The 23754-nt window shown below is 41.0% G+C and overlaps 2 protein-coding genes across 2 annotated transcripts; one reads left to right on the top strand and one right to left on the bottom strand.

The window, feature by feature from the left end:
- Window positions 1–559: 559 nt before the first annotated feature.
- LOC138605151 (transcriptional coactivator YAP1-like) lies at window positions 560–13815 on the bottom strand. Its single transcript, XM_069677267.1, has 8 exons — window positions 13590–13815; window positions 13034–13268; window positions 11107–11306; window positions 10109–10263; window positions 7462–7568; window positions 7174–7292; window positions 4370–4470; window positions 560–3525 (listed from the first exon to the last, which is right to left on the bottom strand). Exons 2-8 carry the CDS (start codon window positions 13238–13240, stop codon window positions 3344–3346), a joined length of 1071 nt encoding a protein of 356 aa, XP_069533368.1. The 5' UTR covers window positions 13241–13268; window positions 13590–13815; the 3' UTR covers window positions 560–3343.
- Window positions 13816–18612: 4797 nt separating this feature from the next.
- Window positions 18613–23754, top strand: angptl5 (angiopoietin-like 5). Its single transcript, XM_069677149.1, has 8 exons — window positions 18613–18706; window positions 20354–20522; window positions 20820–20923; window positions 21011–21104; window positions 21726–21829; window positions 21904–22024; window positions 23078–23263; window positions 23374–23754. Exons 1-8 carry the CDS (start codon window positions 18653–18655, stop codon window positions 23691–23693), a joined length of 1152 nt encoding a protein of 383 aa, XP_069533250.1. The 5' UTR covers window positions 18613–18652; the 3' UTR covers window positions 23694–23754.

Genomic DNA, 23754 nt, shown 5'->3' with positions numbered 1-23754 from the left:
TTTCTGCATTTCTCATGGGCTACACAGTAAGATATTGGTGATTGATTTGCTCAGCCCGGTTCCTGATTTTATTTAAACAAGGCTACATTTCTTTCTGTTTTCAGAAGTTCATTGTTACAGGGGGAGATCCTTATGTCCTTGAAATCACTACAGCCTAAAATTTTATGTTCATGTTGTGTTGTGTTTCAGGACTGAAAGGAAACAATATTCATGCTTTCAAATGTGTAACAACACATGTATGTGATTATTTTGAATGAAAAATAGATCCAAGACTCTACAGAAAGCAGAGAGACAAACAATGAGAATTATATCAAAAGATATTTCATATTATTGTTTTCAGACATTAGATAAATCTATACTCAGTTAGGGGCCACTCTCTGCCGTACCCAACTTCCTGATGAAGCTAAATCGACACATTGTGTAAATACAAAACAATAAACCAGTACATCCATTAAGACATCAAAATGTAGTTCAACAACCATGTGATGGATACTCCACATTAAACACATCACTCCACATTAAACACATCACTACAAACTACTACTTGCATTGTGGTGCATTTAAATCTTTATTAAACAGAAACTCCTTTAAAATGATTACAGTGAGAGTAAAAAGAAATATATTTATATCAAGCACATGCATAAAAAGGTACAAAACAAGTCTGATTGCTTCCAAACTCTGTAAATACAATAATAATATAATATAATAAACATCATTATGTGTAACATACATAGCAGGTGTCATGCATGCCGAGATAAATAGTAGGCTAGGTAGTTTGTTGCATTATGTGTATGAACGGTAACTCGCTCCAAGTCGAGCCCATTGTACTTTAATTTGGAAAAAACTCATGGTAACTTGGCTCTTTAATCTTTTGTGAATGACATCTATATTTTTTATATACTGTATTTAAAAAAAGGAAGGTGGTTAGAAAAAAATGCTCTCACCAATAATTAACAGCTTCAAATTCAGACTCAATATAAACACACACTGCAGAAACAACCCAGCAGATAAAAAACAGATTATATACGCATTATATAGTTTAACTAAACGAGGAGAATTAAAGAGCTCCCCTGATTGACGATTGCCTTCTGTATTACAGCACCACATAGCAGTTAGAGCAAAATACACCAAGAACACAGCATCCACAATTAGTATGTTGCTTTTCTGAGGAGGCACAGCCGGGTCTATGACTCTCCAAATGGACTATTTTTAAAGCTCACATTTTCCTCCATAACACTTACAAACCAGTTCTTTAATAGTTGAACACTGGAGCCACAGACAGAGGAAATTCAAACTCTATGGAGTGGTAGCAAACTAATATCTTAAAGCACTGACCAGGATTATTATGCATGTTTTAGACAACAATTTGGAAACACTTTACATAAATGTGAGTATTTTGCTGCTCTGCTTTAGAAATTTTAATGCGCTTATGCATAAACTATTCAAGGCATTCATGTCCTACATGGATATTAATCAGGACTTTGAAACAATTGCGTATCATTACTGTAGACTGAATTAAACATCCGACTATTCATTACTATTAAGGTCAGTAAAAGTGTAGTCAATTTGTAGTTAAGGAGCTAAGTAAGTCTTTTACTCAGGAATCCAAATGACGTGAAAAAGGGAAACGATTAAGATCGTAACAAGCCGATAATGGGAAACTGTGGAAAATGATTTTTTTGTGTGTTAAATCTCAGAGTTTCTGTTTGATTAATTAAATATTTTCTGTTTTCTTAAAGAAGCCACAGAGGGTGGTGTCCACACTGAGGAGTACAAAGTGCTGAAATCTCTGCTGCACACTAAAGAGAGCCTAAATATGTCCAGGCTCTGGTGGCTTCTGTGTGACGTCATTTCCTACACAAAGGTTGGACATTATAGCGTAATCCAATAAAACCAATCTCCAATAAATACTACCTCTGTAAAGCTTGTTTTTAAAATGCTGGAGTGGATACAAAGACGAGACTTTTCACAATAAAATGCAACAAGATCTAAAACTGTATCAGCAAAACATGAACTTGAAAAAAATATATTTTTATGGCATTTCTTGTGGTTTTAGAGCAGATGTGATCCAATATTCTGAAAAAAATTCAAACACTTTTATAAAATAAAAGTCTAACCTCAAGAGAAAAGAAGCAAATGCCAAATAGCTCAACGCCTCTTAGCTTAGCCTATATGTTATGTTGGTGGTTTATGACCACATACGTCAGTACTACAGCCTTCTGGGGGAAAACCATAAATGGTTTCGGACTGCATGTTCATTTACTTCAGATAGTCACTGTATTTTCCAGTACTTGTTTCTATTATGACAAGTCATTTACAGAAACTACTTCACTGTAGTTTTACTGCCAAAAGTTAAGACTACTCTTCCCAGTGGCACAAGCCTGTAGCCTTTTATTCTTTTATTGTGAAAGGTTTTGAATTGTCAGAAGGCGATCTTCTATGTGAACCAAAAATAAAGCTTATCTATTTTACAATTTTGGTTCAGAGCAGGTCATCAACATAGATGTTTTAATACTGTTTTTTGGCTTGTGAGCATTTTAAAAGACGTAGTAAGTGTTAGAGTGAAGGAGGAGTGTTGTTAGTGCTTTAAATGTTCTACAGTCTACCACAAGGGTGCGTCCTCTCCTCCTGTAGCAGTGGTAGTGCAGGTTTGAGATGTAGTGTGATGTCATGTAGTGTAAAGCTTGGTAAATTATGTCTTGCTCTCACTTCTGATGCTTCTAAGGAACATGTTTTAGATACCTGTGAGTGTGTTAAGTCCCAAGTTACAAGTTGCTGAGAGGTAAAATCACTGCATGTTACTCTATTATTCCCCAGGCGATATGAAGTGGATATGATATTTTCGGTTATTGTTAAGCATCTTTAAAGCAGCGTTTAAGTTACTTTTTTGCATTTATGTAACGGTTACATGCAAACTTCCTTGACTTGACACTGTGTTTTTAAAAGTTTCTTGCAAACAGTATTACCCAAGTGGGGATAATAAAACAAATCTGCACTCTAAAAATAGCACTGATGCATTTTACAAGAAGCGTGGTGAGCATAATCTGAGGTGGATGACTAAAAGGAAAGAAGTGTCGTAAAAATGGATGCTCCATCGTGCATCTCTGTAAAAACCAGGCCCCGAAAAGAGGAAATACCAGCAGCTTACCACCCTCTGTCAGAGCCGGGTTTTTCATTCTTCAGGGTGCGAGTAGTGTTGTTTAGCTATCCATCACACAACAGTAGCGTATTCTCTCAGTAATGTTGTTCTGTACCACTTCTGAAGCCAAAACTTCTCCCGAATTCTCAGTCATGTTTTGAAGATTTGATGTCAAACCATATGTGGGTGGTGGCTGGGTGGTGTCTATAGCCAGGTGAGCAGACTGTCTCTGTCCATGTGCGACCCGGAGAGAACGGTCTCCATGTCCATCAGGAGGTCTGAACTGAGACCTTCAGGGATGCAGGGCATCAGCTCCTCGCCCTCAGACATCGGGAGCACAGGCATCGACTCCTGTAAGGCCATGGAGGAGGTGTCGCCGGAGTCGCCTGAAGAAGTAAGAAAGAAAAGAAATATTACTGAAATGTGTTGAGAGTTTTTATATCAACAGTGAGGTGTGTGAAATTTAAGTGTGTTTGTACACTAAAATATATATTTTTTTAATCTCCGACCTCTGTTTGATTCACAGAAAAAAATAAACACAAAGAACCCAGCATGTACAAAAACATATCAACTAAATATGCGCACATTACAGCTAAATACAGAGGAATCAGTGGGGCATCATTTGAAGGGCTCAAATCTCTTTGGAATCCCAACTAGCAGCACATTCAAGTCTATGTCCTATGATGTATTTTATTATATTTTCTCAATTTCCTGCATTGGATGGATCCCCATCTTATTCACCGACATGTTCTTGAAGTGTTTCTACATAGTTTTCATGGAGAAATAAAATTATTCTGCATGATTTTGGGCAAAATTACAGACTAAGCACATAATTGGTTTCCCTCAGTTACACAAATAATTACTGAAAGTGCACAAGTCAGTGTTTATAACAGATATTCAAAGCATACAATAGTTCTTAGTTCTACAGTAAAATCGTTAAGGTGTCTCAGTTTAATAGGCCAATATAATGCTATTATCAGTGGCAGAAATTCCAAAACATCTTAAACTCTACACTCACAAAATAAGCTGCTTTCTAGTAGCTACAATGTAGATTTATCAACGGATATCATAACTATACACAGTGTTCATCATTTTGTTTAGTTTAGTAAAATACAGATATTTACAATGGAAATTGGAGGGCTACTAACTTTAGTGTGTATGTGTGTGTGTGTGTGTGTGTGTGTGTGTGTGTGTGTGTGTGTGTGGGTGCGTGCGTGCGTGTGGTATTACCGGTGTCCATGTGATCCACAGAGCTCAACATGTGGTCCGACGTGCGGGGTAAGCTGCTGACACTCAGACCGCTGTCAGTGCTCTCGTTGCGAGAGTGAGCGCTGCACAAAAACACACAAACATTCCTTCATATCTGATCACAATTTGCTAAAAAAAAAGAAATTGAACTGACTGAACTTTATGGAAATGTTATATACAACAATTCTTCCTGCAACTACTTTTCACAGGAACTACTGTCTACAGACAACAGAAATGCTTCATGGAAACTGTTGGCACTGACAATTAATTTTTCAGAGAAGCAGAGAGGTTTTTCCTGGAGAGACACTGTTGTTGAGACTTTTAAATGTTAGTTTTAATGCTTTGAGCTGCACAAACGGAATCCCATTCATCTACACTGTAAGGTCATGGCAGCAAAAATAAAAATATACTACTAGGGCCTTTCTTTTGATCACTTTGCTGGGTCGCCCAGGTGAGGGTGTCTGATGATCAAAAACCCAAAACACCCTATGACCCTGGGTTTATCACGGAAGATGTGTCCCAGCTGCACCAGCTGGTGTTTCAAGAAACTAGCTTATCCTGGCCTGCCAGTGACTTCCAGGAAAGGCTGGATGACAACCACGAATAACATGGTGACAACTTGAGAGACAGTGAACAGCTTGGAGAGACGGCAACCGGGGTTGTAAGGGTTTATACCCCAAGCTGCAGCTCTCACGAGGGAGCTCCCCACACGGATAGATTTCACGGTACTGAATACTGGCAATGGACTATCGACAAACTGGAACCTGTTGTGGAAAGGTTTGCAAGAACTGGAGAGGTCTGAAGATCCACCAGACCAAGATGAGCTGTACAAGGAGGAAGCAAGTAGAGCAACGCACAGAGCTAGTACCTAGTATGGCCCCTGGTGAAACAGAGGGGGAGCAGTTCTCGGACTCACCCCACAATGTCCAGAACCTCCAAGCTCCACATGCTACTCTGCAAGCGGATGGCTTGAGACAGAGGTTCATCAGCCTCTGGCATGCCCTCTGGAGGGAGGAAGACCTAGCACACTGCAAAGAGCTCATGAGACCCCCCCATCCCTTTGAACATCAAGGAGCCCACCCTGGCAGAGAACAGGAATACAATCAGAGCAGCGCAGACCAGCTTAGCTCCTGGGCCAAGTGGAGTACCATTTAAGGTGTACAAGCACTGTCCAAGACACCTGGAGAGACTGTGCCCATCGGGACCCATCAGGGCAATATGGCGGAGGGGAATGGTAGCCAAACAGTGGAGATATGAAGAAGGAGTCTGGATACTAAAGGAGCTGCACGCAGAAGACATCACACAGTGCCGCACCATCTCCCAGCTCAGTGTGGAAGGCAAGGTCTCTTTCAAGATCCTTGCAAATCGCCTGACAAAGTACCTCCTGAGGATCTCCTATATTAACACTGCAGTGCAGAACTTCCAGGCATGCCGGGCTGTATAGAACACACAGGAGTAGTTACTCAACTGATCAGTTAGGCACGAGAAAACAAAGGAGACCTGCCAGTAGTTTCGTTAGACCTCACCAATGCCTACAGATCCATTCCTCATAAGCTGGCGGCCCCGATGAAACATAATGTCCCAGAAGGGAGGAGTCAAGCAAGCAAACAGGCGGAAGCAAGGCTGAGACATCACATTTTGGTGAGCATGGTGGCAGCAGGACGAGCAGGGCTGGGCAGCTTCAGTAGACAATGGTATGACAAAGCCCAGGGGAAAGAGAAACATCTGCTGATACGGGGGAGATCCGTGCAGAGGTTGAAGAGGAGCGCTGCAACAGCACTGTGGCAATGCACAGGCAGGGAGCTTGGACTTACTGGGACCACAAAACTGCTTGTAAGATCACCTGGACAGAGCTTTGGAAGTCAGAACCAGCTAGACACAAGTTCCTGATCCCGGCGGTGAATGATGTCAAGTCCATCCAACCTGCATTGCTAGAATCTAGCCGACACGACATCATGTTCACTGTGCCTGGGAAGAGGTTCCCAAGAGCATATCCTAAGGTGCTGCTTGAAAGCCCTGGGAGAAGGGAGGTACAGGTGGTGGCATGACCAGGTGCTGAAGCTGGTAGCAGAAACCATCTGCACGGGTATCCAGCACAGCAAACAGCAGCTCTCCACCAGGGCAAATATTGCCATCCTCAGATCGGGATAATGATCTCAGTTGGCGCACAGGGCCTCAACTGGGCTGTTAGTCACAGTCCGCAACTAGCAGCTGAGGTTTGACCTAGGGAAGCAACTGAATTTCCTGGACCACATTGCAAGGACAACACTCTGCCGAGATCTGGTGCGAACATCGGAGTCGTCCAAGCAGGTGGTCATGATGGTACTCACTGTCCCGTGGAAAGACCGGATGGAGGAGCCCACCGAGCGCAAGAGGGCCAAATATCTCTGGTATTTAAACATCGGACACTTAGTGTCCTGGGCATCAGAGGGTTGCAGGAGAGAAGAGCCACCAGAAACAAAGCTGCAGAAAATGCTTCAAGGTGGTTGTAGATCAGGAGGGGCGAACCATGGTGCAGCGAGCTTCTTGGACACAACCCGGGGACTGATCACCCCCGTCTGGGTCGCCCTGGTGAGAGTGCCTGATGATGAAAGACCTGAAACACCCTATGACCCTGGGTTCATCTCTGAAGATACTTCCAAGTTGCACCAGCTGGTGTTTATAGAAACTTTGCATCATACTGAAGAAAATTAGTTTTTCCATAGATGATTCATTGACATTTTGTAAGTGGTTTTACTTCAGAAATGTTTTATAATCTAGAGTATATGAAAATAAATAACACTGACCCATTAAGTGTGGGTTCGTGGTTTGATGCTCTGATCCTCACATCCAGAGACGGGACAAGTGTCTGTGCGTTCCTGTCATGATCCATCCCTCCGGGCATCTGGTTCCTTCCTCCTGCCTCCTACAACACACACATCTTCTTTTATAACATAATGTAGAACTCTTTGACTTTTTTTCAATTGAAGGACGATTTCTGTGAAATCTGATCTAATATACAGCATTCAACAAGAAAATACAAGAAATAACTTTTAAGTGACTTCCTCCTAGAACAATTTGATTCAACCTCTGACCTGTGGTGCAATTTGTGGAGGGAGACCTTGTTGTTTGCATCTGAGCCTCTCCTTTTCCTGCCTTTGCTGCAGAGCCAAGCCGAGGAGGCCAGGGTTCATCTTCTGAGCTGAAACATAAAATTCAAAAGAGAAGAACATTTTCATGATAAAGTTAATATTTCTATTAAAGTCAAACTTTTTTGTAATGACATAAATGAGCAAAAAGTTGTCAAAACTTTGCGATCTTTCTTATTTTTTCGTTGCCAAACAGCAACGTGTGATGGTGGACATTGGAACAAAAATGTTTTCTCATTGACGAACAAGAATTGTCAATTCAGGAGACACAAATTTGATGGTGTGCTACCTAGACGCGGGTCGACCCATGCGGTGGACTTATTTATGTGATCGATGTAGTACACCTCTCCATCTGCAGTCACAGCGTGCTCCCAGCCTTCAGGCAGTGGACCTGAACAGCAGTGAAAGTACACAGTGAGAAGGCAAATGGTGGATGGAGTGCATGGAGAGTTAAAAGTAGAATCTGTCCCATGTCCTTTTGTGTCGGTGTAGTTTCTAGTTTGTAGAGTTTTAATAGTAGATTGAAGGTTGAATTCAGTTGGCAGGTGATGGTCAAACACTGAAGTTAATAAGTAAAAAAAAAAAAAAGAGCAAAACATGAATAAAAAGAAAGTTTCAAGGGTTTTGTTCTTAAAGGGTCTGTTCAGCCAAATTACAGTGTAAAAATTCAACTTAAACATCTCTTTACAGGAGAAACACCTATGTCAATTAACCATATTCACATGTCAGCCATTTTCCTTTTACATCACGCTTAAGGTGGGAAGTTCAAATGCTGATTTAAAAAGTTGTACTGCCTTGTTCCAGCTTGTATGCCGTATAAATTTAGGGTGTCTGATAAATTATTATCATTTCAGCTTCTCGATTGATCAGTTACTAAAAAGACAATGGATTGTGAAAATCAAGAGGGCCATTTTTCAAGGTAAGAAAAACATTCGATAAACCATCAGCTTGTGTTACACAACAATCAGCTAACATTAGCATACAAACACCTCCTAGGTAACCATTTGATAGCGTTAAGCGATACAATAAGAAAGGTGTATATTCCTAGCTAACGGTAATGTTAGCTCGGAATTTGCTTAGTGCTAACATTACCTGTTGCGGCTAAGCTGTCAGGAACTAACGAGTTATCAAATATGCTGTTTTACACTAGAATATGGCCTGACTTTCACTTCCTCACAGTTAGCCAGTTAAGATTTCCAAACCTTGGAATTTCCATACCAAGTAGGCTCTCATTTATAGACTATAAAGCAGATGATGCTATCAAACAGTAATGTTAGCTAGGAAGTGGTTAAATGCTAATGTTAGCTGTTGTGTAACACAAGGAAATGAGTTACCAAATATGTTGTTTTGCCTTCAAATATGGCCCAATATCTTTCCAGATTTTCAATATCATTCAGTTCAAGACGTTGTGAAATGATAATATGTCATAATCACTAAGTGTATACTTTTTGGAAACCTGGAACACTGTAGCACAACATTATAACAGCATTTGAGCTAACTACTAATGGCTTGATGTGGCAGGAAAAGGCGACTGTGTCCGTATGGAGAATAGATATTTTCATAACCACATTTAAAGTTTTCGTGCAAAAATAGCTTTTTACATGATTAGGAGTTGTTTTAAAATTCTTAATTTTTTGGCGCTAAAGTCTAACATTAACCCTCCTTTTAGCTCTGATTCTGGTCCAAATCCTAGGAGACATGTTTATCTTTAGCTGCGCCGGCTACATTCTAAAAGTTTTTCGTTAGCTAGTCACAGTTTCTGTTTGCTATGTATGGTGCAAACAGTTGCCTTATTTGACCTAAAACAAGTAAATAAGAGGAGAAGAATGAACCAAAAAATTTAGTTGCAGCCTTGAAAAAAAAGACAAACCCAAATTTAGCTTACAAATGTTTAATATTAGTCTATAGAGCTGAGGGTAAGGGTTAAAGTGACTAACACTTTTACTTTTCCTTGTCATAAGTTGCCACAAAATACTTTTCTCATTAAATCTAAGGTTCACAATTGTCAAATATGTCTAAAAATTGTAGATGCTCATCCTTTTCTGATATGCTTCCAATGCAACTTAAAAAATGTGAACCTCTCCTTTACAACACTGACCAGCCAGGGACCATATCAACCTACATTTCTGTCTCCTCACACCTCTCCTCTCAAAACCCCACAGTTTCCTGTAGAAAAAGGTTTTTATAATTTGTGTGATCAGACCCTTCATTTTTACATTAGTTTAATTTACAGTCCAAGAAGTTATAAAAATTATAATTAATAAAAAACAACTTCATGGATAAACTGCTTGAATTGTTTACGCATGTTCTTCTAAATATTTAGATTTCTCTTAATTGAGTGCGATGCACCAAAACACATACAACCAGAGAGTTACTTTCTGGTTGTAGCCGTTTCATCATAGACATAGTCATTAAAGTTAATAAAGTTACAACTCCCATCAAAGTCACCAGAGCGATGGATGCAGACACCAAAAGGGAAGAAGTCACACCCAACCAAAGACCTGGCCCTCTGCCAATGGAGTTTTATTGTGAAAAGCAGGCCTTTAATTAAAAGAGAAACTAAAAAAGTGAGAGTGGGGGAGCAGAGTGATACCTGTCTCTGGATTGATGTTTTGTGGTTGCGTAGTGGGTGCTGGGTTGCTGAGGGAGTGGGCGTGGATCGGAGTGCCAGAGATGGGATGCTGAGCTGCAGCCGACTGAAGCTGCGAGAGTCGGGGGTCGTGCCAAGTGGTTGTCTTATCCAGGTGACTGGAACACACAACAAGTCTAAACGTATCTGTTTCTGTTAAACCAATGCAACCTGATGGATGAGAAGTACGATGGCACGTTTTACCTCGGACCTGCTTTACCTGTACTACCAGATGTGAGTGTCTACACTCACTCAGAGAAACTACAGTAGCCTTTGACAGGAGTGAGAGCTGTCAGGCCATGAGCACTCGTTGAAACCACATGAGCTGCAAAAGTAGTTGGAACATTTTCTGTTTTGTTGCAGCTGATAAGTTTGAGGCCTGGTTATATCTGCACTGCTACGTGTCTCTCTTCAATGTTTCCCTTTACTTTTAATTACATTTTGTCTGTAGGCAGGATGTACTGTTTGATATTTTGTTTAACAGGACACATTTCCAGTTTTATTCTACAGAAATTACTTGTGTTGCATTTAAAATAGGGCTAATGCTGGAATTGTATCATTTCCTGATCTAGACCAAATCAATTAACTAATATTTTGATAAAATGGGATTTTAGAAAGTCATTTGTCAAGAAAAGCTGCAGAAATGTTGCTTGTTTCAGCCTCACAAATGTGACAATCTGCTGCTTTTCTCTGTTTAATATGATTGCAGACTGAAGTGGTTTAATTTCTGAACAATTAGTTTGACTAAAAAAGCTTTTGGGAAAATTGGGGAATATTTAGGTGTATTTTTACACTATTTTCTGACATTTAAAAGCCTAAAATAAACAATGAAAAAACATTTTTTGCAGCCATAAAAAGGATGATTGTAGAAATGTTAATTATAGAACAGGAGGTGGGGGATGATTTCTAAAAATGAGACCTAAAGTGAAACATTTTAAACACAAACAGAAGTTCGACCTTACTTGAGGAAGTAACGTTGGCCAGTAGCAGTTTTGGCCATTTCCCAACCGTGGGGGAGTGGCACATCGTCGGGTATGATCGGTGTTGCTGCTACATCAGCTGCTTGAGTGGAGAGGGAGTTGATAGGGAGGGAGGCAGGGGAGGAATGGGCGCGGACGTGATGAGGAGTGAGGGAGCCGCACACACCTCCATCTGAACTGGCCTGACGAGAAATAAACAGGGTTTTTAATGACTGCAACAAACAGATATCAGAAACATAAACCAACAGGAAGAAAAGATTTGGATGATTAACAGAGTGACAAACACTTGAAGACTTTATAACTGATAACAAGCAGTTTTTAAGTTACTAAAAACGTATATATCTATTCCTTTAATGCAACTTATAAAATCCTATTATAGGCAAATTCATAATAATGTGGGATTATTGAGAAAACACTTCTCTAAATAGTGTTTTAAATGCATGCAGGAGTCAAACAAAAAGAATACAAAAAGAGTATTTGGTGACTGCAAAACTCTGCATGAACTCTTGCGTCAATTTTGAGATTTTCCCACAGCCTTTCCCACAGAGTAACCTTACAGTTTAGACAGTGAAAACAATGTATCAGGATTACAGAAGTAGAAACACTAACGTTAGACTGAGCGCATTGTGGATAGTTGCTGCCTAAACTGCTGATTCACCGTCAATAACACAATAAAATTACTTTCTGTGGGCAGAAGGACCAAACGTGCCAAATACAGAAAGTTATATCAGAATAGAGTCCCATTCGTTGAAAGCCTCGCAACATCTGTTATAGTCAACAAAACATGGACACAGAAACACAATCAGTGAGCAGTTAAGCAGCCTGTCAGCTGTGGACATTGTAGTGTTCTGATATTTGTCTGATACTGACTGAAACAGCTGAATTCTGTGTCTTGATCTTGGGCTGATCTATTCAATTAAATTCTATGTCTACATGTCTTTAATACGCCAGGTGTAACAATCTAGCTGCCCTGCCCCCATAGAGGGGGCGAAAGTGTCACCTATATGAAGGTAATTCACACAAGCTATGCTGATAAGTTCTACATCTATTTGGTATATCTAAAAATGTATTTACATTTAGTTTTACAAAATCAGAAAGAATTGTTCAAGCCTGGTGATGTCTGTTTATCTCTATCCATTTCACTCTTTCTGGGTCTCTCTCTATCCCACTTTCTTGGCCCGTCCAGTCGAGGCAGACGGCTGTTCACCAATGAGTCTGGTTCTGCTCGAGGTTTCTGCCTGTTAAAGGGAAGTTATTCCTTGCCACTGTTGCAAAGTGTTTGCTCATGGGGGATTAATGTTGTGACTCTGTAAATAATATAACAAAAAGTACATGCTAGACCTGCTCTGAAGTGTCATGAGATAACTGTTGTTATGATTTGGCACTATATAATGAAAAAATCTATAACTTTTTGATCATTGTTTTTGTACTTTCCAAGCTAAAGCTATATCTATGTACAGTTAACAACTTATGTGTATTTAGTTATGGTCACTGCCATAAGTACATGTTATGAAAGTGAAAATATTTGGACTGTTGGTCAAATGAAAACAGTACATTTGAAGACCTCAGCTCAGGCTGTGGGGAATTAAAAGTTTCTTTACATTGTTTTCTCAAGAAAACAAGACTACAACAATCTGATTAATAATTTATAATTAAAATAATCACTATTTTCAGCCCTATTATATAGGCTATTGATTACTTCAGGATGTGTTTGTAAAATGTTGTCCCTCCTGTGTGTGAAAATACAAGTGGGCAATTAATAAATGAGACAATTCTGTAACTGTCTTTATATTGCCATCACTGGCACACAGCCTATCGTATAATTATGATCTCTCCGTGTTTATGTACTGTATGCAGTCCTAGTTAATGTCAGAACACGTCAGGATTTAGCAGAAGTTATCAGTAGTACTTGTCTGGAGTGGCCCCGGGAGTCCGGCTGCCTGAAGAAGGAGTCCGGCAGTTTCCTCATCCTCATGGGCAGAGAGGCCGGCTGTCTGGCGGACTTGCTGGGGTTCATCACGGCGCTGAACAGGGCCTCCAGCTCCGTCTGCGAGTCCCCGCGAACGTGCACGATCTGCTGCCCGGCCGGAGGCGCGCCGCCGCGGTGCGCGTCCATGTCGCCAAAGTTTGGTGTCGCAACAAATCTGTCGAAAAGTTTAATCACACAAACAAACACGCACAAAAACAAAGAGGAAATTAAAAACCAGGCCCGTTTGGACGAGACGCGTCTGGAGTTATGATCGGATTTGTTTACACTTCTTGCCCCCCCAACCCCCCCCCCCCACCCCATTTGAACTTTTGTGTCCTTGTGCGTCTGTTTCAAGCTGTAACATCTCGGAAGTTAATCAGCTGTGAAAAGAAACCCATTGTGCGGGTAAATAAGTCGACAGAGTGCAGTTTAAAGCAAGGATCGCTGACAAAATCAATGTGAGCAGCGTACAACACGTTACATGCCTCCCACATACCTTCAAGCAGCCAGACCGTCCCCCCCCTCCTCTCTCTCTCTTTCTCTGTATTCCTGCAGGGAAAAGTAAACTGGAGAAATCACAGCCGGGGAAAAAACACACTCAGACGGACTCTGATTTCTGATGCAAAAGCCCCCTTTGCGAAAAAAAAGTACACATGGGGCTATATAAATCCGGTTGGAGAAAGCGATTTCAGCGAGACCTCCAAACTTTTTTCACATCCAGTGTTGAGTCCAGATTCATGTGATAGTGCTGAGGGGCGGGGTTGTAGGGTTTAAAGCTGCCGCAGTTGCAGGGGAAAATCTCACTCGGAGGACAGACAGAAACCATCAACACTGGGCTAAGAAAACAAGCTGGACAGTTAGGTTTAATTTAAAGCTACAATTGCACAAAGAAATGTCACTTTCAGACCTTAAAAATAATTGATGTGGTCTATTATTAATCCCTGGACATGCTTTACTGCCTTTCTTTGCACTTTCCAGTTTGTTTGGTTTTCTTAAGCTGCAGGAAAAAGGTAGAGGTGACACCAAAGATGACAGACTTGAGTGGACAAATGAGGCTGGGCTGCTGAGCTGGAGTCAGTTGTCAGAAACTAGTGGTCTGGGTTTTGGTTGTGTTGGAGGTGGGGCGGGTGGGGAGGGGAGATTGGGAAGTTGCACTGAGAAAACATCCGCCCCTGATGAGGCCAACCCAGCCGGAGCCTGTTTGTCCATGCAGGGAAACAGCCGCAGTGTGCTGCCCTCTAGTGGAAAGCATCCGCGCGGAGAGCTGCAGCTCAGCTGGCCAACAGATTGAAGTCAACAAAAATGTCTGGCTGGCCTTCTAATATTAACCACGGTGCATTCAGAAAGTCATTCCGTTATTTGGTGATTATAGTCCAGTGGAGGCAGAATATTCTGTAGTGGATTTAAACCCAGACTTGATATTGAATTGGACGACAAAAATATAAACCTGATTATAAATGATAATATTTTACTCAATGGTCAATGACAAATAACGTTGTACTTATTAATCTCAATAATCGGTGGAATTTGTCGTTGTAGAAGTCAAATCCAAAAATAATCGCAACTAAGCAACCGGCAGGGGAAAAGGAATAAAATAAATGCAAAGGTAACTATTTAACCATCTAAAAGCACATAGATGCCACTTAATATGATAGCACGTAAGGAAGCCTAGAGGGCACTTGCTTCATCAATTATAGGAGCATCCCAGAGACTACAAGTGTCATTTAACATGCATGGTCTTTATTCTGAAGATAGCAAATATGTCTGGTTGAATTTAGAAAAAATGTGAATACAACAAAAGTATGCAGAATATTTATACAAGAAATCATCATCCATCACAATATACAGTACATTTTGTGTATTGTTTTGTTTATTTCTGACACTTATGTCTATTGTCAGACGGTGTGGAATAAAATGATTTACACCAACTGAAAGCTGCTCAACAGGAAATATTAGCGCTGAATGTAAGGGGGGTTAAAAGAGTATTTTGGTGATTTTTACTTGAATTTTTAGTTGGTTCAATATTTATGTTTTCTTTCGCCAACTGTCATGATTTGCCTCTCTGGGGTCTTGGGTCAACATTGGCTTCCCTGAATAGAGAGTAGCAATAGCTCTCCTTGACTTTATCTTGAAACCATTTGAGCTGGTGTGCACACATAACACTTTTAACTTTTGAGCATTGAATCAATGCTGCAGTAATAATGTCATTTGACAATCATTCTGCTCTCAATGGTTGGTTTAACCAAGTGCAGTGAGCGTCACTTTGTCATACAGGTCTGATCATGTTTATTTGAAAATGAAAGAATCAATTTCAACTTTGTGCTTTTGAAACTGATGTGTTTTTAATGTTTAATTTTGTCTTCTCCACTTCCTCTCGCTACTGTGAAATTGAGTGTTGCTGTGAGGTTGAGCTGGCACTTAGAAATTTCATCTTTGGTAATGATGTTACATTGTAACGGAGAACATGACAATAAGGAATCTTGAGTCTTCCTCTGATGTTTTCAGCACATGTATTTACCGGAGTGTGACTGATTAAGTCTGGGGAATACTTCCTGTCTCTATCCATGGAGGAGTTGCCTAAGTCAGGGGTGAAGGAAAGGGCAACAGACATTTCCTGCAGCTCTGCCATCAGTCTCTAAGATTTAAAAAGTTTTTCATTAGGTGTTTTATCACTTATTCACCATTAGGAACACTTATAATCATCTGTCCACACTTAAACCACAGGGCCCTCAAATGTGTATACATTTTTACCTTACTGTGATAATTTTCAGACATAATGAGCCCCTTTTCATTGTGCCCAACTTTTATTAACTGACGTCTATGTATCCATTTCTACAGAAGCCCTAAGCGGACATGCATCTATACATTTTATCTACTCTGTTGTCCCGCGATAACAAGTAATTACTGGTTGTTTTCTCAAGATCTCGACTTATTTTCTCCTTATCTCGGGGAATTACTCGTTATCACCGGAAAACAGAATACATAAAACGTATGGATGCATGTCCGCTTAGGGCTTCTGTAGTGTTTTTTTTTTTGCAGCTCCGCACATCTAGACTCCAATTTATTCACCTTATTAGAGGACAGAATGGGATTTTGTATCTAAGTCATTTAATAGATTTGTTTTGTAAAATCATAGACTATAATTTATACAACTCTCTGTACATCAGCAACAGTCACAAGTCCAGCCAACATGGTTGAGACAACATGTACTGTTTGTGTCGACAGTGTTTAGGGACTTCAGGATAAAGGTCAACATGAGCATAACTGTAATGTAATACAAAGCAAAGCGCAGCAGATGGCACTGTCATACCTTTACACCTGTAACATCTTTGTTTTCATTACTTTCACATGCAGGATTTCATCTATTGTTTTTTTGTCTGGACAAAATCATCTCCACACTGTTTTTAATCAGAGCCCTTTCACTGCCCTCAGAGCTAATAATAACCTGCTGCACAGGTGACCAATCAGGTCCCTGTTCACACCACAAAGCAGACACGAAAAATGAACAATCAGCGTAATTTGCTCAGACAACTCATGTCATACTCAAGTATAAATCTATAGCCACTCATGACTGTATTGTATTAGAGAGATAAATGACAAAAAGTGATACAAAAACACTGAATGATGAAGCTAACAATGGGTGAGAAATAATTTTTGGTCCGGGGCTGAAAAACTGAGATGATAACAAACAAACACATGATGATTTAATCAATCAATTTCACTTTAATTTGGCCTATTTTGTTTCAGGCAACTTTGATATAATTATTTATCAAATACAGTTGGATTAAAACTTAATCTATGATATATATAAATTGCATTAATACAATTTTCTTTGCTCTGCTTGTCCAAGGGCCCAGTTTGGTAAGTAAGTAGGCCTACATGTTTCTGTTCCTGATTTGGTATAATCTGAGTTCAGTTCAGTTTGGTGCTTGTTCGCCTCTCTTGTGTACCCTTTTTCTTTGCCCTTCCCTTTATTTGGGGGCAAATATAACCCACCTTTATTAAAATCTAGAAACCTGCATTCTCCGTCTTGCTGCTCGTTTAGTAAAATCAACAAGTTGTGGTTATGTTGTTGGTTACTAGCGGACAAGCCAGATAATGTTACTTAAACGGTTTTAAAGCGTCTGGTAAGTGGATTTTGATACCTTCAGCTAGATGTTGTCCCTGCTTCCATTGCCACTCTCGTATCTGCCTGATTAATATTAAGCTAGGTTAGCTGGTTAGCTTAGCTTGGCATTATGAATGAAAACAAGGGGAAACAGCTAGCTTGCCTTACTGCATGTAACTTGGAAAATAATTTGGGAATACGCAACGTGTTGTTTTTACACTTTGCACAGATAAATGCAACATCATATAGGTAACATGAATTAATTAGCTTAATTTATGCAAATAAGCCGATTTGATTAGCTTATGTCCAAGCCAGGCTACCTGTTTCCTCCTGCTTCCAGTCTTGAGGCTAAGCTAGGCTAACTGTCTTTTAGCTCTAGGTTTGTATTTAGCTTACAGGTGAAAGAGTGTTATGAATCATCACATCTAACTCTGAGTAGAAAAGTGAACCACCAAATATGTCAAACTATTAATTTCAATCATCAAACGGTTTTTAAAAGAAGTAGATAATCAGATACCGCACAGTCGTGCCTGGCAGATATAATATGTCATTCACATGCAGAGACTTTACAAGAGCCGGCTCTGTAACATGGGACAGATGTGGGGGCCCTGAGGCTGCCGCACCAGGCTTTTCACATTCCTCTCACTGACTGACCACGGCTGTAAACTCATACAGGTTCACAACAACAGCAAAACTTTTCTCTGGCTCTCACGTTAAACTTTTTTTTTTTTCCAGGGAAGCGACGGGTCGGCCGGCTCCAGCTGGACGCTGACTGGAATGTGCTGCTGCCCTTTAATCGCTGTCCACTTTCCTCACTGCTTGACTGCCCAGTTAACAGGAGTAATTGGTCTGACTCTGTGGGAGGCTGGTTTCAGATGTATGAGTCAGTGGTCAGTAAGACGGGGAAGAGGGCTTAACATCGGAGGGAGGATGAGAAGCAGAGGCACCCTGCCTTTGCTGCACAGCACTTCAAACCACAAGAAGAGAAAAAGCGCTTCTATATTAAACCCAACCTGCCCGTTTCCCTTTCAACATCTGTTTCTCATGCTGGTAGCAGAATAAAACAATGCCTGGTGTAAGACACACTGATGGGGGAGGTAATCTCTCTTTACCACAAATCTTGAATCAGCACATTCAGCCACTTGTTAGAAACAAATCCAGACTTTAATCACCTAACCATTTACAAATTTGACCTCCTCTTACAGGGGATGTTGTCACAGGAATTTTACAAGGAAAAGTGGGAGTGACTGGTAGAGGTGGAGAAAGGGAGGCACTAAGAGAGAAAGTTTGACATCTGAGAGGCAGGAGCAGATGCTGACTCAAACTTGGTGGATGAGAAGGGAAGAAGGATGGACGTGTGAAGGAAAAGAGCAGACTGTGTGGAAAAATAAAGAGCGGCTGCCGGTGACGGAGTGGAGTTCAGAAAATAATCACGGCCAGACGTCACCGAGATGATGTGGAAAACAACTGTCCTCCTGCTGCTTTTGACTCATTTCTCGTCCACAGTAAGTATGATATAATGCACGTGATTAATATTTGCACTTTTAGTCAGTCAACTTTGTGGTCACTCAGCATTTTACACACAATTATTGTGTCAGGATAAAAGGATTAAAATATGAGCTGCTTACTGTGAAGGAAAAAAACAAACAGCTGCATCAACGGTTATAAATTGCTGTGAGAAATGCTGATGCAATCAAGGAGATTGGAAGTTTGTTTTTCTCTTTTATCAGTTTCATTAGGATTTTAATAATAATTAAATGTATGCACGAGAATACAAAGAGTGTAAGAATAAGGATTTAAAGTGCTAATCTTGAAGATTTCAGTTTCGTTCTCTTTGGCGGCACCTATGGCGATACATGGTAAATGCGGGAGCACACTTCCCAGATATCCAGACAGTGTTGCGTGTGTGACGTCCACAGTTGGCTCATGTAACTCTTGATTTTCCTCGCTGACGGTCGCTTTCCTTTTTAGACTGTTTGCCTTTAATCGAATTTGTTTCTTTTTCTTTGGATTTTCACTTATTTTTGAAGTTGTATCTGTAGTGATCGATCTTTTCTTTGTTCAGCCGTACTAGACACCCAGTCTGTAACACTGCAAATGCAGTGGCTTTCATCAGTGGGCCATCGGCTCAATCACCATTGTGTTACCTCATTTGGCGATAGATAGTGACTTAACAGACATTTATTAACATTAAAATCTTCAATTATTACTTTAAGTCCTTTACATCAGTAAACGAACTAATACTGATAAAAATAAAGTAGAAATACCTACACGATTAAAAGCATGATGTATTATCAAGAAGGTGTACATGAGTATTTGTAATGCTAAACAGTCCTTTTATAGTGTTGTAAAAATAAAGGTTTGTAATGACGGAGGCATTGATGTATGAGTAACATTTTTGTCGTGCTTGTCCAAGGTGGAGCAGATTTCAACTACTTTATGAAGTGGCAAAAACATCAAAATCATGAAGACATTTTTTCCATAATTCAACGAACAAATAATAGCTGCAGTAAAAAAGAGGAAGTTGGATAGTTGAAAATGGGTTATAAAAACTTTGACTTAGTAGCCAACTGAGCCACCAGGGAGTTTGACCTCAATGCTTTTGACCCCCAGAGATTTTATAGACTTCATCTGTAGTAGAGACGTCAGAATCAGATACAGAATCTTGTCAGGACTTTGTGTCTCTCTCTATATCCCTTTCCACACATGTACTGCACACTGAAAATGTCCCGACTTTGTCCGGCTGGGCTGCATTTCTGAACTGCCAGCCAACTAGTTTAAAGTTGGCTAGGAGTCAGGGTGAGCTGATGTGTGAACGCAGCAGGTAGTACTCATAACATTCGCTGTGACCGAGTGGGCAGGGTGATGATTGCACATAACAGGATGTGTAAAAACATCTGAGATTGAGGAAGAAGGATCATTTACAAGACGACAATAGCAAAAATGTCTGCAAATTGGAGGGATGAAGAAATTTGGGAGATTCTGGCTGTGAGGGCTGACAGTGAAATTGTTCGCCAGTTACGCGGACGCAGCATACTTGTTACGCCTCATGAGACCCCCCAGTCCGCTGCTTCTTACACATAACACATGATGTAACTGCAAACTTAGACCTGTTGACTCAACTCTCACTGAAGATCTCGTTTGATTGCCAGGAAACAGGAAAGAACTCTCATTTTAACCAATCAGAAATCGATGAGGACTTCTCCGATCCTCCTGCCAAAAGCCAGAAACCTCCGGGAGGGGTCAAAGGTCGGGACGCATGCTCCATCCCGTGTGATATTACTGTCAAGCTGCTACGAGACGAGAAACATTCAATCTGTGGTAAAATTTCTCTCTGTTCCTAATTGTTCAAAATGTGTGTGTGTGTGTTTGTATTGCTATCTTTGTGGGGACATATCGTTGTCAGGACATATCAGCACTGTGGGGACATTTTGGCTGGTCGTCACTACAAACAGTAAGAAGACTGTTGGAAATAAAGACCTGGTTTAAAGTTAAGCCTGGGAAACAGATTAGGTAAAAGGATGGGATTAAGCAATGCTCTGTGATGGTTATGGTCATGACTAAGTCATTGACCCCACATGTATTGTAAAACGTGTTTACGTGTGTGTGGTTGTGTAGGCCAGTTACAGCAGTCTCTGTTGGCGTTTGGACGCAGCACCAGGAAGCTGATGAGGGATGTGATGGAGGAGCAGCAGAGAGCCCTGGACATCCTCAGCAGTCAGGTAAACAGGAGCTGTCCTCTCTCTTGGTAAACTGGGTTCTATGAGTCTGATTAACTGGCCGGATGTAAAGCAGTGTCACATTTCCAGGTTACAGAGCTGATGACCAAAGTGCAGACGCTCAGCTCCGAAGTTCAGAGGAGCAACAGTGAGATGTACTCCATCAAACCTGTGCAATCCCACGGTAACTCGCACACCAACACAGGCGGTGATAAAACTGGATACTAAGTTAGCTTTTTTCCCCGAACTTGTCTTCATCTTGTGACCGGCTGGTTTCACTGTAAACATAAACAGAAGAGCAGTGGATTTTTTCCTGTTCTAGAATAAACCTGTCTAGAGGTGCATTACTGCCACCATCTGGACAACTGGGTGTTTCAAGTGTATTTAGGGCAGGTGGTGAATATTTGGAACGATGAAGCAAATCAGTTCAATCCAAAGAGCCTTTGACAAGAATCAGATCTTTGAGAACGTAATGTCTCCTAAAAACCCAAGCTGAGGCGCCGGTTTAGCTCAGCGGTTAAATCAGCGGCCATATACAGAAGCTACAGTCCTCGATGTGGCGGCCCCGGGCTCAACTCCCGCCCCCAGCCCCCTGCCGCGTGTCATCCCCACTCTCTTCCCCTGTTTCCAACACTATCCACTGTCCTCTCATTAAAGGCATGAAAGGCCAAAAATATATATAAAAAATACTGCCTGTAAAATACTATATGGACGGACAGATTTCTATGCCATCAGTGATTAACAGAAGCGGCATTGGAGAGCGTTCGTTTTCATTCCGATATGCTTGGTATGTTTCTTTTTTCAGGACGAGACTGCAGCGACATCAAGGACAATCTTCTGTCGGTCGTCCCAAAGATCCCCAGTGGTATTTACATCGTCCACCCGGAGAACACCGACTCCTCATTTGAGGTACATTAATACTTCAATCATTCACTGTCTGTCACTCATCATCAATCACCACTCAAACGCAACATGTGCTGCAGGTTTTCTGTGAGATGGATTACATGGGAGGTGGATGGACGGTGATCCAACGAAGGACTGATGGTCTGACCGACTTCAAACGGCCCTGGGCTGATTATGCTGATGGCTTCGGAAACCTTGCAGGTTGTATGAGGTTACTTCAGACACACTTAGTTTCAAGTTTAAGGGCTCATGCTTGAAAATTTATGCAACTACAAGGTCTATATGAACAATCTTGGAATCATTACAAAGATAACTCTTTGAGCTTTCTGCTGAGTGTAAGCATAATTGCATAATTGAAAGATTTTATTTCCGCCTAACAAAACTTTACACTTTTAGAGTTAATATCCCCTTTGAAATGATGCAGCTGCCTATACAGACCTATAGGAATCCATAGAACAACATCTTAACATTGCCTGTGCCAAGATTAATGCAAACAAATTGAAGCAGAGCAAAGTTAGTGAGGTTTTAGAACAGACTGGTTCAGGTTCAAATTAGCCTTTATCCTGTGCCATTTGAGATTTATCAGATACCCAACTGTAAAGCTTACTTAAAAACCAACATAAGAGGAGTTTCAGGTGTTGGAATCAGAGGCTAATGTCCACCAGATGTGCCAGCTGACTGCTCAAAATACAATGCAGAACCTAGATGCTGCTGGTTTGTAAGATGAACATTAATGCCTTGACTGCACGGCCAAAAGTACAACACCCATTTGTGACTTTTGAATCTCGTAACAGTCCCTCCTCTTGAGGAAAGACTTTTGACATGATTTGGGATAATGGCTGCAGGGATTTGATGTGTGAACCCCATGAGTTAGTGAGGTCTAACTCTGATGTAGAGTGTTAAGACCTGACTCAGTCAATGTTCCATAAGGTGGAGTAAATGGGAAAACCGTTTCTTTATGCACCTGACTTTGTGTACGAGAGCAGTATCATGTTGAATTGCCCTTTGGTGCCTTTCATCCCTACCCACTCTTCCCCATAATTCCTGTCACCCTTCACTTGCCCGTCAAATAAAAGCAAAAAGGCCCGCATTCAAGTATGGGTCAAGTTTAACCAATGTTTCGGAGTATTTATGAACATTTTAAGATGTATTTAAGGATTGTTTCACTTTAACATACCCTACAATTGTTGTGTATTCCCTCTGCTCTGGCTAATGATAAACATAACTCTTCTTACAATCTCTATATGTGTGTAGGAGAACACTGGTTGGGTCTGAAGAAGGTATTTCATTTAGTAAACCAGAAAGAAACTCGGTTCCAACTCCACATCGCTCTGGTCTCCAGTGATGACGTCACCTCTTACTCATCATATGATGATTTCCACCTGGACAGTGAAACCCAGTTCTTCAGCATACACCTGGGCAGATATGCAGGCAGCGCAGGTAAAAGCAAAAAGTTCACCCTCAGTGACAAATGTGCTTTTCTTTACACACAGTGCGAAACAAACTAACAGTAAATGCACTGTATGTCATGTATGTGTGTTTCTGCACAGGCGATGCATTTCGTGGCTACGAGCAGGAGCAGAACCAGGACACGGCTCCGTTCAGCGCCTCAGATGTGGACAACGACGGCTGTAATCCTTTCTGCACCTTCGACAACCGCACGGTGGAGAGCTGCAGCACTCAGCAAAACCACACAGGATGGTGGTTCAACCAGTGCGGCCTGGCAAACCTCAACGGCTCTCCTGAAGATGCAGAGCAGAACCGGGGGCAGAGGACGCACATCCTGTGGGACACCTGGACACAGAACGGGGTCCCTCACACTATTAAATCCGTCACAATGAAGATCAGGAGGATTGCAACCAATAACTGACAGAGAAGGTTGAAGCCTCACTGCATCTTTGTACAACCTGAAGTTTCAATTAAACAGGAAG

The sequence above is a fragment of the Semicossyphus pulcher genome, unplaced genomic scaffold (genome assembly GCF_022749685.1).
Source record: "Semicossyphus pulcher isolate SPU_LCO1_2020_fin unplaced genomic scaffold, fSemPul1.0.p SCAF_10, whole genome shotgun sequence".
Taxonomy (NCBI): domain Eukaryota; kingdom Metazoa; phylum Chordata; class Actinopteri; order Labriformes; family Labridae; genus Semicossyphus; species Semicossyphus pulcher.
The sequence above is the reverse complement of the archived record's forward strand: the minus strand, read 5'-3'. Positions and strand labels throughout refer to the sequence as shown.

Excerpts from the sequence above, each read along its gene's own strand:
- LOC138605151 (XM_069677267.1), bottom strand. The coding sequence starts at position 13,240 with ATGGACGCGCACCGCGGCGGCGCGCCTCCGGCCGGGCAGCAGATCGTG. Across the intron at positions 7,569-10,108 it reads AAACATCAATCCAGAGACAG|CTCAGAAGATGAACCCTGGC; the intron begins GTATCACTCTGC and ends TTTATGTTTCAG. Across the intron at positions 3,526-4,369 it reads TGTGGATCACATGGACACCG|GCGACTCCGGCGACACCTCC; the intron begins GTAATACCACAC and ends TTACTTCTTCAG.
- angptl5 (XM_069677149.1), top strand. The coding sequence starts at position 18,653 with ATGATGTGGAAAACAACTGTCCTCCTGCTGCTTTTGACTCATTTCTCG. Across the intron at positions 21,105-21,725 it reads CAAACCTGTGCAATCCCACG|GACGAGACTGCAGCGACATC; the intron begins GTAACTCGCACA and ends TTCTTTTTTCAG. Across the intron at positions 21,830-21,903 it reads ACACCGACTCCTCATTTGAG|GTTTTCTGTGAGATGGATTA; the intron begins GTACATTAATAC and ends CATGTGCTGCAG.